The sequence below is a fragment of the Eptesicus fuscus genome, chromosome 15 (genome assembly GCF_027574615.1).
Source record: "Eptesicus fuscus isolate TK198812 chromosome 15, DD_ASM_mEF_20220401, whole genome shotgun sequence".
Taxonomy (NCBI): domain Eukaryota; kingdom Metazoa; phylum Chordata; class Mammalia; order Chiroptera; family Vespertilionidae; genus Eptesicus; species Eptesicus fuscus.
Window position 1 is genome coordinate 67925765 of NC_072487.1, and position 15606 is coordinate 67941370.

The 15606-nt window shown below is 50.0% G+C and overlaps 1 protein-coding gene across 1 annotated transcript in view; it reads right to left on the reverse strand.

Moving 5' to 3' along the window:
• PAPPA (pappalysin 1) overlaps window positions 1–15606 on the reverse strand; it is a 218523-nt gene that overhangs the window by 32584 nt on the left and 170333 nt on the right. The window contains exons 14-17 of the mRNA XM_028161419.2: window positions 14163–14331; window positions 13748–13931; window positions 5755–5965; window positions 4730–4901 (exon numbers count right to left, since the gene is read on the reverse strand). Of these exons, the coding sequence (XP_028017220.2) occupies window positions 4730–4901; window positions 5755–5965; window positions 13748–13931; window positions 14163–14331 (736 nt within the window). The remainder of the gene's footprint in view (window positions 1–4729; window positions 4902–5754; window positions 5966–13747; window positions 13932–14162; window positions 14332–15606) is intronic.

The following is a 15606-nucleotide window of genomic DNA, read 5'->3' on the forward strand; positions in this document are numbered from 1 at the left end:
AATCGAACTGTGACCTCCTGGTTCATAGATCGACACAACCACCGAGCCATGCCGGCTGGGCAGCCTAAGTGAAGCTTTTAGAGTTTGGCACACACATCAGGCTTTCTAAGAGTTAGCTAAGACTCTTAACCACTTTGCTATACTATATCTAAGGGTACTTCAGAATCAACCAACCATCACCCATGTTTTAGAAATGCCAGCAGCAAGAATGGAGAGGCGACATACCCAGTCCTATAGGTGCCAATGCTGGGGCCAGGTCTCTTGACTGTAAGCCTCTGTGAATTTACCAGCATGGAGGGGAGGGGGAAAGGAGGGGAGGGAGATGGAGAATTAAACTTCTTCTATTTAGGAGAAATACAAATAAAATAATGGCAGAGAGAAATGTGGCTGCATCAGGGCAAGGTGGAACCAGGAAGTGCAATGCAGGATTGAAACAGTTAAGCTCTGAAGGCAGCCTGGCCTGCCCACAGGAAGCCCAGTTCTATCACATCCAGGCTGTATAAAATCGGGCAAAGCACCTGACCTCACTGAAACCCCGGTCCCTGGTCTGTGAAATGGGACAGCAATGCCAGATGCCATGGGGCTTAAATTCAGCTGTCTCTGTAAAGTATTAGCCCAGCAACCGGCATGGAGCAGATGCTCAATAAATTGCAGCTGCTGTTAATTACTGGTCTGTGTTCCCAGTCACATGCATTCACTTCCTGCAAGCTAGGTGCAGCGTGGGCAGGAAAACGTGGCTTGTGTGATGACTTGGTTAGGAGATCTGAGACTTTAAGACCTGATTTAGCCCGTGACCTGCTGGGTGATTTGGCTAAGTCCCTTCTGCTCTCTGGGCTCCAGTGGTACCATTAATAGAATAAGTGATGGAGTGGGAGAAACTCTGATCCTGCCCACTGCTCACATCACATGGGTGATGTTTCTGACTTCCTCTAGGAAGCCTCGGTGCGTGGGCAAGCACTGGACGACCCTGAGACTGGATGTGGCCCCTGCCTGCGGAGGCACTATACCTGAGAGCTACGCTGTGTCCACAGCAGAACCCGTCAAGGCAGCTGCATGCCCCTGTTGGCAGAAAGGCTTCTACAGCCACCCTCTGCGATCCACGGGAGGAACCAAGGGCATGTGGATCCCACTCCCATGCTCCCTCTCTTGCCCCTGCTGAGTTGCTGAAACCCACCATTTAGTAATAACTTTGTACACAAAGTCCCTTCAGGCTTTTCCTCTCTTGCTCCACCCTCTAGGTACCTCCCACAGACCCCGTCCCCATCCCGAGATGGCCCACCCCCCTAATCACCTACAAATAAGAACTGAGCCTGACAGCTCAGAAGCACCTGCGCTGGGTCAGCACTTCTTGCCAGTCCCCTGGGGACGAACGCATGGACCCTGCCTTTGCTACTAGCCTGCCTGGCAACCTCTGGGCCGAGCATCGGTCAACACCACTGCCTCTTGCAACCGTGGGCAAGCACCGAGCCTCCTGAACCTTCCTTCCTCATCTGGCCAATGGGCATACTGAGTCTTTTTAAAAGGTTTAGAGTTGTCAAAATAAGAGGAATTCTGCAACACTGGTTCGGCATCCGGGGAACACTTACCAATGAGAAAGCTGTTATTAGGAAGGTTCTTTGTCTTGGTTTACAAAGATTCATTCTAGAACAAACTGTCCAATAGGGTAGCCACTACACAAGTGTGGGCTGTTTACATTTAAATGTGAGCTGTGTAAAATTATATACGGCATCATATTTCATTGCTCAGTCACATTTCAGTGCCCCACAGCCACACGTGGCTAGTGGCCACCATAGTGCCCAGCACAGCTATGAGCGTTCACCATCGCACAGTGTGACCAGGCAGCGCTGGTCTAGAGGATCCACATAGTCTACTGATTTACTGAGACAAAGGCCAGGTATCCTTGTGGTTCCAATGATCCTCCCACATACACACACACCCTGGCCTCATGCATGCTGGACGCCCCGTCTCTGACTTTCTGGGGTAACTTTGCAGCCATTGCCTTGGTGTTTAGCTCCTGTAAGAGCCCACTTGGAGCATCGGGAATTATCCTCACTAGACGTGACCTCACAGGTGGTCTGGTTCACTTGTACCTTCCCCAGGGCTGCTGTGTAGGGGGCACAGGTGTGCTGCACCATTCCAGGGGGTACTCAGACATACGCTGCTTTCATGACCTCAGTTCATCCTCACAAAGAAACTACGAGGTAGGTGGTATTCTTACCACCACCCCACCCCGTGTTGTGTATGAGGAAACTGAAGCTTGAAGAGTTAAATAACTTGCCCAAGTATCCCTGCTAGTAAAGTGGTGGAGCCAGGATCCAAACTCAGACACCAGGTCTACCATCATCTTGGCTCCCAATGAACCAATCAAGTGGAGGGTTTACTTGTTAATTTGCTCTTGTGACAGTGGCAGAGCGAACACGCATCTCCCCTACGACAGCCCCTGTCCTCTCCGCCAGGGTCTGAACTTGTTTGGAAGGCCAAGAATTCCTGCTCGTACAAGCTATTGGGTTTAAGATGCTCTGAGCCGTACGTTTCTGAGTGTTTACAGGCAGCAAGAGGGGATCTGAGGTGAATACTAGATTTGGCTCCCAGTCCCCGGGTCTGAGGGTAGAGGAAATTCATTTGCAGTACAAACTAGAAACGTCAATTGTATTAGGAGCCCATTTGGCAGGTGCTCCCTCATTCTTTGAGCCGACAAGCCATACCCTGCTCCTTTGCGTCTAGCCTCTCTGCCTGTTGCCAAACTGAACTGCTTGAGTCGTCTGATACATTTACATTTCCCTCTCCTTTAAATGCAAACTGGCCATGAAAGGTACTTGGCAAGCCCCAGGCAGACTGGGTTTCAGTTTGATAACATGACCGCGGCCAGAATATTATTTGGCTCAGTAGTCGGGGTAACGGTTAGCAACAGTTTTATGTAAGGGAGTGAGAGGGAAGTTGATCGGCCTGCGTGAGGCCGTGGTAATCTCTGGCCTTAGCTTGTGCCAGCCCCGGCTTCTGCTTCCCTGGAAGTCAAGGATGGGAATGACTCGGGCACACACACATCCCTCAGTGAACACTACCAAGGATTTTCAGGGAGTGCCTATTGAATTCAGTCCATCCACAGTCGAGGGGACCTGGGTTCTGATTATGAGTCCACTGACCCCCGCTGTGTCACCTTGGGTGGTTGAGAGATTTCTCTGAGTCTTAGTTTTCTGAACTGGAAAATGAGGTGATTGGCCTGGATGTGCCCAACAGCTCTGTGTCCTGCCCTGTCATTTCCCAAGCCCCTACTAGGTGCCTGGCACTGTCCCAAGTGCTGAAAACATTTCCCAGTGGGGGTGGAGGTGGGGCGGGGAGGTAAGGAGGGGGCATAACATGGATTTCAGTGCAGTGTGTCCAATGCTGTGAAGGAGGACCCTGAGAAGGGCACTGAGCCCAGCAGTGCGAGGGACATCAAGGCAGGGTCCCTAGAGGAAGGGGTCCTGAGCTAAATCATCCAAGGTGGTTAGTGAGGCAGCTGGAAAGGGTGATAGCAGAGGGGAGTTCATTCTTTCTGGTGATAGAGGAAAGGTCTTGAATGTCACCCTGAGGAGTTGGGGTTTAATCCTGAGGGAAATGGGAGTTGCTGGTTCACAAGCCTTTAAGCAGGGGAGCCGTCATGATCAGATTTATGCTCCCAACAAACCACTCTGGCTGAAACGTGGACAGCACAGTGGAGAGAGGCCAGAGCATAGGCGCAGGGAGGTAACCAGGGAGCTTCCTGGTGGCCCAGGAAAGAGGTGGTGGTGGCCTACATTAGGATGAGGACTTAGAATGTCTTGGAGGGAGAATGGGCTAGGCTTGGTAATGGCTTGGCCGAGGGGAGGGTGGTGGTTTGGCAGTGCCTGGTATTTGGTGGCCAACAATAAGACTTGTGAGGACTGGCTGGAGGTGGAACCTGCACCCAGGTGGCAGGACACTGGCCTCACCTGGATGAATACCCTTGCATGCCTGGGAGACACGGGCCTTGGGGTTCGCCCTAACAGGTTGGGTCTGTGAAGGTGGAGTTCCTTATAGACTTTGGTCTTCTTTGGAGCTAGCTTGGCCTCTCATTTTTTTCCCATTCTTGACTCCCTACCTGCCTGCCTGGAGGGTGTAGGGGAGGTATGTGTAAGGATTAAGGACAATTAATTCACAGAACTCCAGCAGAGGCCGGCAGACTATTGGGCTACCTCTCGGTTAAAAGTGGACTAAGATAAAATGCAATCCCTGCCATCTCCTTCTCTTGTGTTTTTGGTAGTTTTCTCAAAACTGTATCTTTAGTCTAAATATGGTTCTCTTTCTCTTTATGCTTTAAGAGTCTTCTGACTTTAAATACTTCAGAGATCGATGTCATGATGATGGTGGCAGACTGTTGGCCAAACAGCCTTGGTCACTCCTATTAGAGTCACTTAACTTTGATCAAATTCATACGCTGGGATTTCATATATGATTTCCTTCATCAGGTTTCCAATACTAAAGTATTTTCAGAGCTAAGGATCTCAGAACAAATACAATATGGTGTTACAGGGAAGAGAACAAGGCTCAGAGAGGTTACAAAGAGCATTAGAATCCAACTGTTTAACCTCTGCACTGGTGACACTGCTACTGCACAAACCTGGCATCTGGAGAGTCCCCTGGAGGAAGTGGTTCTTGAACTACAGGCTGGTCTTGGGTAAGCAGACAGGAGGCGGACCCGAGTATTGATCTCAAGGTCAAGGAGTCTTACCTGGGCGGCATCACTGTCTTCACACTTGACCCTACACTCGCTGTTGAACTGGAAGCCATCTGTGCACTGGTAGAGCCCATGGAACTTTGGCGGAGGCGGGTCACATGTCACAGGAACACAGGCTCCCTCCTGCCAGCTGCCATCTTGGGTGCACTGAGTCTTGAAGGCGCGTCTTCAGGGAAGAGATAAAAGAAGAGGCATCTCAAGGAACAAATCGCTAGAGCCATGCTCTACCCAAACTCCCAGGTGTCTCTGAGGCCAGCTGCGTTTCCACTCCTGGTTCCCTACCTGTCCTGCGGGGTTGAGAGGGGGCATGTATAGGGATTAAGGAAAATTCATCCGTAGAACTCCTTTAATAAGGACGAGCAGGAGTTTCAGATTTTGTCATATTTACTTATGAAGTGAAATAAAATCCAAGCCCTGGCTGGGTGGCTTAATTGCTTGGCACATTGTCCCTTGCACCTAAAGGTCATGGGTTCAATTCCCAGTCAGGGCACATGTATAGGTTGTGGGTTTGATCCCCATTGGGCACATATGGGAGGTAACTGATCAATGTTTCTCAAATCAACAAGAAAAGCATATCCTCTAGTGAGAATTAAAAAAATTAAAATTAAAATTAGTTTCAAAAAAAAGGAAAAGAAAATCCAAGTCTTACTCGTCCCCGTCTTCTCCCTTCCCGAGCGCTCTGATTGGTGCTGACACTGATGCATTAACATCCACCATTTATTGAACAATTACTATGTGCCAGGCACGTTGCAAGCACTTTATATACACATCCTCGTTTATTCTTCACACCATCCTACGGGAACTCTTATTATAGCCTTCATCTTCTTGTTGAAAAATAGAGGCCCAGAGAAGGGAAGTCACTTGCATGAGGTCACACAGCCAGTAGACAGATATTCATAACGTCCTTCAAGATTCCCGTTACACAGAACGGGTTTTGCCTCCAGCAAAGAAAGGAACCCTTGCTTCTAATCAGCCAGCCAGACCCAGCTCTGCTTCTCCCCAGAACCTGCCCCACTTACTTCTTTGACTTCCGAGAGGCGCCGGGCACGTGGTATCCAGGCTTGCACTTGTACTTGCAGAAAGAGCCCACCTTGTGTTTGTTCTCTCGGCACCTGGCGGTCTGCAGGTCTGCATTGGGCACCGAGGGTGGAGCCAGACACATGAGCTCGCACAGGGCCTCCGGGAAGGACCACAGCCCATCCTCCATACAGGTCAGGAGGCTGTTGTTGCCTGGAAATGACAGACAGGCAGGGTTAGCCGACGGTGGTCTGACAGTCAAGCTCATTCATGGGCTGCCTGGACTTATGCCAACCTGACGAACCAGAGGGTCTTCCACGTGTAATGCCAGACCCTTACACTTACACCCAGGAATCTTGGGAGATGGAGAGAGCCACTCAGAAGAAGGAGCCCGGCTTGGGGGGTGACTTATCAATGTTCACTGTGAATTAAGATTCAAGGCTCCTGGACCTTTTTATTGCTCAGGCAAGAGACCTCCCCCGCTCTTGCTTTGCCAGGTGGACCTCTGAGCCCAGGGTTGGAAGGCCTTGCCTCCTAATAACTGGCAGAGTAAGCTTCTGCCGAGTCTACTGAGGGCTCTGACCCAGTGTGCAGCGTGACAACCAGCTGCGGCTCCGCACTGGGCCCTGCACCCTCTGTTCATCCCGCTCCCCTCCTGCCTGGAAGTGACAGCATTGTGGTATCTGAAGGTCTCACTCTCTCCATCCCCAATGTTCCTGACGTCCTGCCAAGCAGCCGGGAGAACAGCACACCCCCTGCAGCCCGTGCCAGTTCTGACCGACGTGCTGACGGCCATCCGGAAGCTGGCCGGACGGGGACTTTGTAAATAAAAGTGAAACCCAGGGAGTCCGGTATCTCCCGAGGTCGTATATTATCAGCACAGCCTGCCCCAAGCCTCCCCAGGACAATTAGAGATGGACCCAGAACTTGGGTTTCTCAATCACACTTTCCTTTTCCGGGGTATTACTGAACAGTGTTGACAGCAGGGCTGGGAGCATGGAGGCTCTGGGATTTGGAGGTCGGAAGGTCTGATCTGAAGGGGGCGGGGGCGGGGCGGGAAGGGATAGGGGCCGAGCTGATGGTTACTACGTGCTGACTGCTCGCTGATGGGTAATCTCCTATGTTCTCATAGCACTGCTCCTAGTTTGACACTTCCTATTTGGAAACAGAGACTCTGGGAGGAAAGTGACCTGACTAAGTTCTCACAGTTAGTGAAACCGATGTTCAAAACCAATGTTGTGTCACTATAAGACAGTTATTGGAAGCTGGCCCTATATGCTCAGCAGAGCCCTTATTAGCTATTCTGAGAGGCAAACCCCAATATCCCATCTACAGAAAGAAAACAATTGCTCTTGCCTTTCCTGGTGATGAGAAGATACAATGAAACAACATTTATGAAAAGTGTCCAGAAAATGGTGTCAAGCTCCTTATTCCCTCCCTCCCTCCCTCCCTCCCTCCCTCCCTCCCTCCCTCCCTCCCTCCCTCCCTCCCTCCTTCCTTCCCTCCTTCCCTCCTAACTCTTTGCCTGCATTAGTAGGTCTGAAAGGACTCTGTGAATTGCACAGAAGCTTTCATTTATTCAACAAGCTTCTACATAGTGCTCACTATATGCCAGCTACCAACAGAGCAGTGGACAAAACTTAAAAAGAAGCCTCAAACCCTGCCCTCTGGGAGCTTATATTCTCCTTGGATGGAGGAACACTAAGTCATACCTTGAAGTAACTTTTCTGGTGTGCTGAAAGGCAGTGGGCACTATGGAGAGAAAGAAAGCAGGGAGGAGGAAGAGAGAGTCCTGTGCAATTATATGTAAGCTCCTCTGCTCCCCTCCTTCCTGTCATTGTCAGTGTGAATCATCTGGTGAGTACAGATAATTTAGTATCTGTAAACCCCAGAGGACCCCACGTTGATAAACTGTGATGCTACAAAAACAAACCACAGCTATTTCTATATCAACTAAAAGGCATGAGGGGTGTGGAAGGAGGAGTCATTGGGCTTCCTGCATTGCCTCTGTGCTTGGGGCAGTGGTGTGAGGTCCCAGTGCATAGCAAAAGCTTGGGAGGAAGAGGCATTATCAAAGATCTGCAGAGAGCACCCTCTCTGTATTGCCCAAGAAGGATAAAATATCTGTGAAGAAAGTGTTGAGACTCTTAAGAGTATCCCACATCTGCTATGCAAATCAAAATTGTGAAAGGGATGATGCGATTCCTTAGTGGCCAAGATAGCACAAAACTTTGCAAAATGTTAATCAAGAAGAGAAAAAATGCAAACCAGGAATGTAAATTCTGGGACAGGGTAAACAGGCGTTAATCCTGCACCAGAGTCAGAGGAAGAAGCACACTAAAGCAGGATCGGGTGATTCAGGACCATGGACATGCCCCCACCCACATCAAACACAACCCAGGAGGGGCAGACACGGAGCTGGGTGCATGGGTGTTTCCATGCGCAGCTGTGGCCGCTCCTGTGTATGTGGCTTTTTAAAAAATATATATTTTATTGATTTTTTACAGAGAGGAAGGGAGAGGGATAGACAGTAAGAAACATCGATGAGAGAGAAATATTGATCAGCTGCCTCGTACATGCCCTTGCCAGGAATCGAACCTAGGTCCTTTCAGTCCACAGGTTGACACTCTATCCACTGAGCCAAACCGGCTAGGGCATGAGTGGCTTTGAAAAAAGTAGGGTATGACACAGGCTGCACATGCCCTGCCTGAATTCCTGGGCCCTGACCTCTCTACTCTGAAGGGTGTTTACTGTCCCTGAAACCCTACTACCTATGCAGAGGCCCTTTCTCATGGGCATGGGTGGGTGTTCTGCACGCTCGCAGGGCAAGTTCACAGTCCTATGGTGTCAACGACCCTTTAATTAGCACTCAACCAGGGATGGAGGTGGTGGATTCACAGGCTGGTTTCCAGAGCTGCAGAGAGCATAGTCTACCCTTGCTCCTCAATAGGATGAGCTCTGGCTGCACACAGCAGTAACTGGCTTCAGAAGTGACCCCTGATTCTTCCCTCACTTCCATCCTCCCTTTCTCCTTCCCCTGTCTGAGATCCCTCGGGCAACACTAGCTGAAGGACACTGCGTGAAGGACACTGGGTGAAGCCTGGCGTTCCCTGTGGAGGGAAGAGTGCTGATGTCAGAGATTGGCTTCCAAACAGTTGTGTGACCCTGACCTTCCTTTGTTCATCATTTAAAGTCAAGAGGGTATAAATTTTCTTGGCCTATCTATAAATCTGCCTGAGGATATTTCAATCTCTAATGAGTATTAAAGTCATTATAAACATAGTGTCAAAAGCGATGTGTTTTTATTATTTTACTAGAGGCCCGGTGCATGAAATTCATGCACAGGGAGGGGGGTGTGTCCCTCAGCCCAGCCTGCACCCTCTCCAATCTGGGACCCCTTGAGGGATGTCCAACTACCAGGATCAGGCAGTCGGACATCCCTCTCACAATCCAGGACTGCTGGCTCCCAACTGCTTGCCTGCCTGCCTTCCTGATTGCCCCTAATCGCTTCTGCCTGCCAGCCTGATCACCCCCTAACCACTCCCCTGCCAGCCTGATTGATGCCTAACTGCTCCCCTGCCAGTCTGATTGCCCTTAACTGCCCTCCTCTGCCAGCCTGGTTGCCCCTAACTTCCTTCCCCTGCTGACCCGGTCACCGCTAACTGTCCTCCCCTGCCAGCCTCATCACCCCTAACTGCTCTCCCTTGCTGGTCTGGTCCCCCCACCCTACTTCCCTCCCTTGTAGGCCTGGTTCCCCCCAAATGCCCTCCCCTGCAGGCCTGGTCACCCCTAACTGCCCTCCCCTGCCAGCCTGGTCACCCCTAACTTCCCTCCCCTGCAGGCCTAATCCCCCCAACTGTTCTCCTTTGCAGGCCTGGGTCCCCCCAAATGCCCTTCCCTGCAGGCTCGGTTGCCCCCAACTTCCCTCCTCTGCCAGCTGGTCACCGCTAACTGCCCTCCCCTGCAGGCTTGATCACCCCCAACTGCCCTCCCTTGCAGGCCTAGTCCCTCCCAACTGCCCTCCCCTGCTGGCCATCTTGTGGCAGCCATCTTGTGTCCACATGGGGGCAGCCATCTTGTATGTTGGAGTGACAGGTCAATTTGCATATTACTCTTTTATTAGATAGGATTAAAAAGAATATGCAGAAGACCAAATCTCTTGGAAGTGCCTTTGAGATTAAAAGTAACCTAGAGCAAAATCAAGGAGGGAGGGGCTGGGAGATCCAAGGTTGGGTTCATTGTACCATACATGGTGTTGATACTTCCCGCATCCTAAGGGCAGGGAATACACCCTCTTCATTCTTTTATTTCTGGAACATAGCAAGTGCCAAGCACACAGTAGGTCTTCAATCTCCATTTGTTAAGTGCATGATTATGAATCTACCTGTGACCTTGAACTAGTCAACTAACCTCTTTGGCTCTCTTTGAATTCTTACCCAGCTCTAACATTTTAGGATGTGAAAGGCCATATACTGACCACTGTATTGTTTTGAGAAAACAAAACTGCAGCTAGTGAGGACAAATAAACATGCAGGCGGCTGTGTTAGCCAAAGGCCGGTGCTGGTGGCATTGGGAAGAGATTGTTTTATTTTTCTTGGTAAGAAACAGAAGTCACAGTAGAAGCAGCGGAAGAAGGACAAAGACAGTCATGGTGTGGACCCATGACACCCTCGACTCTGCTCTCTTCAAAATACTAGAGCCGTGGTCGGCAAACTGCATCTCAAAAGCCACATGTGGTTCTTTGGCCCCTTGAGTTTTTAGCAAAGGCCAGCTTAGGAGTACTCTAATTAAGTTAATAACAATGTACCTACCTATATAGTTTAAGTTTAAAAAATTTGGCTCTCAAAAGAAATTTCAGTCGTTGTACTGTTGATATTTGGCTCTGTTGACTAATGAGTTTGCCGACCACTGTACTAGGGTGATAAAAGGAAACATTCTCTTAGGAAGTGTAGAAAAGTTACTCTTAAGAGGTGACCTGGATTGTAGGAAGGTGCCAGATGAGAACCATGGGATAAAGCCGAACCCTCCAGAGCCTAAGTATCTACTTCAGAAAAAGATGGAAGGGTCTTTGCCTGTGAGAGGAGAGAGAATTTGGAATTCCTAGAGGGTGGGAAGCTGTGGCAGGATTGTGAAGGGAGAGGATAAGGGGTGGATCAAAGAGCTGAGAACAGGCGAGGTTAATTGCTGGGCACTATAAGATGTGGCTAGTCTCCCTGTCCAACTAGCTCAGTCCCATCAAGGTGCTCAATGGTATCATGGGATATCTTACAGAAACTGGTGACCGAGTTTTAAATCTGAGGTTAAAGAGACAAAACTGGGATAGAAAAGGCGACAAGAGCCAGAACAGAAAGCAAGTCTTTTAAAAAGAGCTTTATAGGATGAGGGCATGCTCACTGTAGACCCCCGACTCCACAGTCAGTTTCAAGTGCACCCAACCTGGTTGAGTTGAGGTGATATAAATAATGTTGCAGTTTTAGCCATTCCATTCAGCATTCATGATTTTGATTTTGAAGTTTTGTGTGTTTTTAACTTGAGAGTATTTTTCCTCTCATGCATTTCTATAGCTTCTGTAGGTATGATACTGACTATCTAGTGTTTATTGGATAAAGGAAGGACCTTGGCTACCGGTGTTTCACAGGTTCCCAGGTGCACTCGGCTGCTTGTCCTGGATGGTAGTTGTGCTTCCCGGGACACTCACCTCCAGGTCCTGGGAAAACCAAGGAGGGTGGAGCCTGTTGCCCAGCTGCCAGGACTCAATCCCCCAGGGACAAAGAGGAGAGGGGGAAGCCCTTGCACAAGTCCTCACAAGGGTGCCTCTTGGAGAATAAGAGTATTTCCCAGGCACGTTCTCTGCTCTGGCATTTTATACCTGCTACCTCTTTCACTCCTCAACCTGGCCCTTTGCTGGGCACTTGTTAGCCTATTTTACAAATGAGGGTACTGAGCTCAGAGATGGGAAATTGCTCACCTAAGATCAAATAATTGGAACAGAACCCCTAGAATCCTGGTCCACTTAATTCTACTTAAAGCCAATGCTCTCTTTGCTTGAACTATATTGCAGGGAAAGGAAAAACAAAAGGAGGGATGGAAGAAAGGGAAGCAAACAAGATAATGGGGGGAAGTTCTGATCAACTCTTTACCCCATGAGACATGAGCAATCTAAAGAGAGAGATGGCAGGGCTTCCGCATGGCCTTGCTGCCAGCAGCTCCAAGCAGAGGGTCATACCTGGAGTTCGAGCACCAGGTGATACTAAGTGACCATGGGTTCTAGTGGGTCAGTGTGGCCACTGGGGAGATGCTTCCCTGCATTCTCAAGGGAAGGGCAAAGTTAGGATCCACCACGATCAACACGATGGCTTTTCTGTGGCCTCATGTGCACAGCACAGCCGCTGCCCCTCCCATGTCAGCACAGACACAATGGCAGGCGGATCTGAATCCCTTTGATGAAGAATTATTATTACCCACAATGAGGGGTATAATGATCAATGACAATGTATGCACCTCCCATCCCAGCAGCCTCTGATTGAGATGTGTGATTTCCCAGCCGGAAGTTAGGAAGCCACCCCACATCTAGGCAAATGGGGCCAAGAGAAGGGCTCAGGCAGCCTGAATGACAGAGGTTTACAATTTCTACTGGTCTTGTCTTCTTTTCAAGTCAAATCTTCTTAGTACTCAAAAGAACTATCTATAGCTTTTTGATTCAAATTATCTTAGGTTAAAAATGAGGGGACCTAAGGAATTCATCCCCAAAGAGTTCCCCACTTTTCATTTGGGGCAGTTAAGTGAGAATGCTGTGTCTTTCATTCACTCTTAAATATTTCCTGTGGCGTTACCATCATTAATTCATCCAGCCATCCACTCAATGTACTTTAAAGAGTCTCACTGTGTGCAGGCCTTGGGTTCGCTGATAGCAATGTTCAAAAGAATTACACATGGCCACTGACTTCCAAGAACTCAAGTCCACTAGTCTTTTGAAGCTAGGTATCCCCTTGAAAATTTGGATAAACGACTGACCCTCTCTGATCGCCAAAATGCCTGAGACTTAATAGTACATGTTATATCTAAGTTTAAGAGAATTTATAATCTCCCTCCAAGCCCTCATACCCCATAGAAGTCTACTCTTGCACACTCTACAGATGGACCCCAAATGGCCTCTGTGCTTGAGAGATACCATTTTGGATATCTGATAAAGGGGCAATGTTTTCTCCAATAAACCAAGCAAAGGAGAGAACTGGGTATAATGTCAAATCCAATACTCGGCTAGAAGCCAAGAGCATGTATCCTGATAATGCGGCTAACTTGACCCGTGATTTTGCACAAATTCCTTCCTCCCTCTGTTTTCCATCTTCCCAATCATCGGTTATTCCTATGAGCTCGAAAAGCCTTTTTAATCCTAGGATACCCAGCCTCTCACTGCTTCCCAAATGTGGCCTCTTCTTCAGGTTGCCTAATGATGTCTTATCCACATTCTCACACCTAGAGCCCAGCCCAGGAGAGGCCAGTAATCGCCTCCTCCTGCACCTGATCCTCTCCCCAGCTGGCCTTTCCTAAGGGTGGCAGTTGGCTCTGGAGAAAGATGAGATCTGGGCGCCAATGTGAATCCCGCCACAAATGAGGTGGCCTTGGACAATTTCCTCCTCTGTGACAAAGGGAATAATAATAGTACTTACCTCTTAGGCTTACTGGGCCCTAACCATATCCAGAGCACTAGTCACATCCCTTCCAAATGTTACTCTCTGGACCCTCCCTCTCTCCGTCCCTCCATTTTTATAAAACTTGCAAGATCTTGGAGGGGATTCCATTGCCATACTTGTCCACACCTTGATTTTCCCTTAACTGCCCACAGGGACATGTACATCAGTGCACTTGGTAGCGAGAAATCAGGAGACAGATAAAATCCACCCTGATGTGTGAGACCCAGGAAGGGAGCCTGGAAGTGGCTCTGGGCTTCCCACACAGGAGGCAGGGCGAGCCCAGCCAGAGGGCCCTCCGTACCTTTCAATTGCGCTGGGTGGCGACACTGGAAGGAGCATTTGCTGCCAAAGGTGGTGCCCTCGAGGCAGGAGAAGGAGGCAGCGTAGACGTGATGTTGGTCCGGGACGCCACAGTCCACGGGCTCACACGCCACCTGCTTGTTCCACTTGCCCTCGGTGCAAGTCACTGTGACGCTGGGTCTCGTCTGGAAGGCAGAGGCGGACACAGTGAGTGGCGGCAGAGGGTATCCCAGATATGGGGACACACCCTTCTCCCCAGGCAACAGCTCCGAGCCTTGTCAATCACCCCATGTTTACTGAGCATCTACTATGTGGCAGCACTATTTTAAATGCTGGACACCCAGCAGGGAGCATATTTAGCACCCGGACAGCCTTTCCAGGTGGAGAGGAGCTGCGGGCCCAGCGCCTGCACACACCTGGCTCTTGATCAGCTCGTCGTCCCTCCGTATCTGGAGCATGTAGCCCGTCCGGCAGCTCACAGTGCACTGGGCACCGTGATAGCGATCGCTGCTGGAGCAGTTGAGAGAGGCGTTCTCCACGGCCAGCTCCGGACAGTCGGTGGCCTCACATGCGAAGTGCACACAGCTGGAGAGGGAAGAAACCAGAAGGTCAGAGGGAGCTTCCCTGCAGGCCGTTTATTTTTCTGTTTTTATCCAGGACACAGTAGGCAATTTGTGGTCCAACCAGCTTAAGAGGAAAACCCCGATGTCTGTCCTTTTTGCCAGTCTCAGACCACACTCGTGAGGCTTTTACAGCACATGACTACTCACCACCACACTCCCTCCCCTGCTCAGAAGGGTGGTGAGAAAAAAGTGGGGTGTGGGAGGGGAGAAGCTAAAGTCTCCAAAGCACATCACCAAAATTCACCTCTTTTGTTCAAATTCACTTTTTGAAACACCTGGGGAGGGGCAAACATCTGACTTAGGTGTCTGGCAGCCCCCACACTAACGCGGGCTTTGCGCTCCCCACAGAACCCCCCTAGGAAAGAATCGGAAAGAATCGCAGGGCTAGTGGGGTTCCTGACACTTGCTGAGAGGTTCCGACTCCCCGCCCTCCTCCCTGCTCCTGGCAGCCTCGGCCTTGCGCCACGAGGAGACCTGGAAGAAACTGGAACTGTGAAGTCAACACAAGGGCTTCGACACCAAACAGTGCATCTGCTCGCGCTGTGTAAGGGCTGGGGAAAGAGCCATGTGGCTCCAGTTCAACTAGATTCACTCAGGGAGCCACCAGCTTCCAAGCGGGGCTTCCACCTCCGCCTCACAGATTGCACTCTCTCTGCACTCCCAGCACTTCCCGGGCTCCTGTCTGATGTCTGATGATAGCCCAGGGATGCTGGGAGCCCTGTTGAGAGACCAGGGCTTCTCTGGGCTGTGGGGCCATTAAGGAACCAGCGGCACCCTCCTCAATTCCGGGCACATTAATATTCTTTGCAAGAAAAGGATAAGCTGGAAAACTTGATTTTCCAGAATAGAAAAAGCACGGGGTTTAGCAAGTGGGCAAATCTGGGCTCTAGCCCCAGTTCTGCCATTTTTATCAGTTGTCTGACCTTGGAAAGGTCATAACACCCTGAGCCTCAGTTTCCTCCTCTGCAAAATGGAGCTAATAAAATGTTTTCTCTCTCAAGATTGTCAGCAGGGTGACCTGTCAGCCACTCATTCGTCTATGCAGCAGACCCACCCCAGACACTGTTCCACATGGGGAGACAGCAACGGAGGGGACATGTCAGACTCCTGTCACCTGGGTATTTCAGGAAGGAGAACATGTGTCAAAGAACAGTAATACACAAGCTTGTTGTAGACAGTGATGCCTGCAGTGAGGGCCCTGAAACAAGGCAAAATTATAGAGGGTGACTGTGGGGGG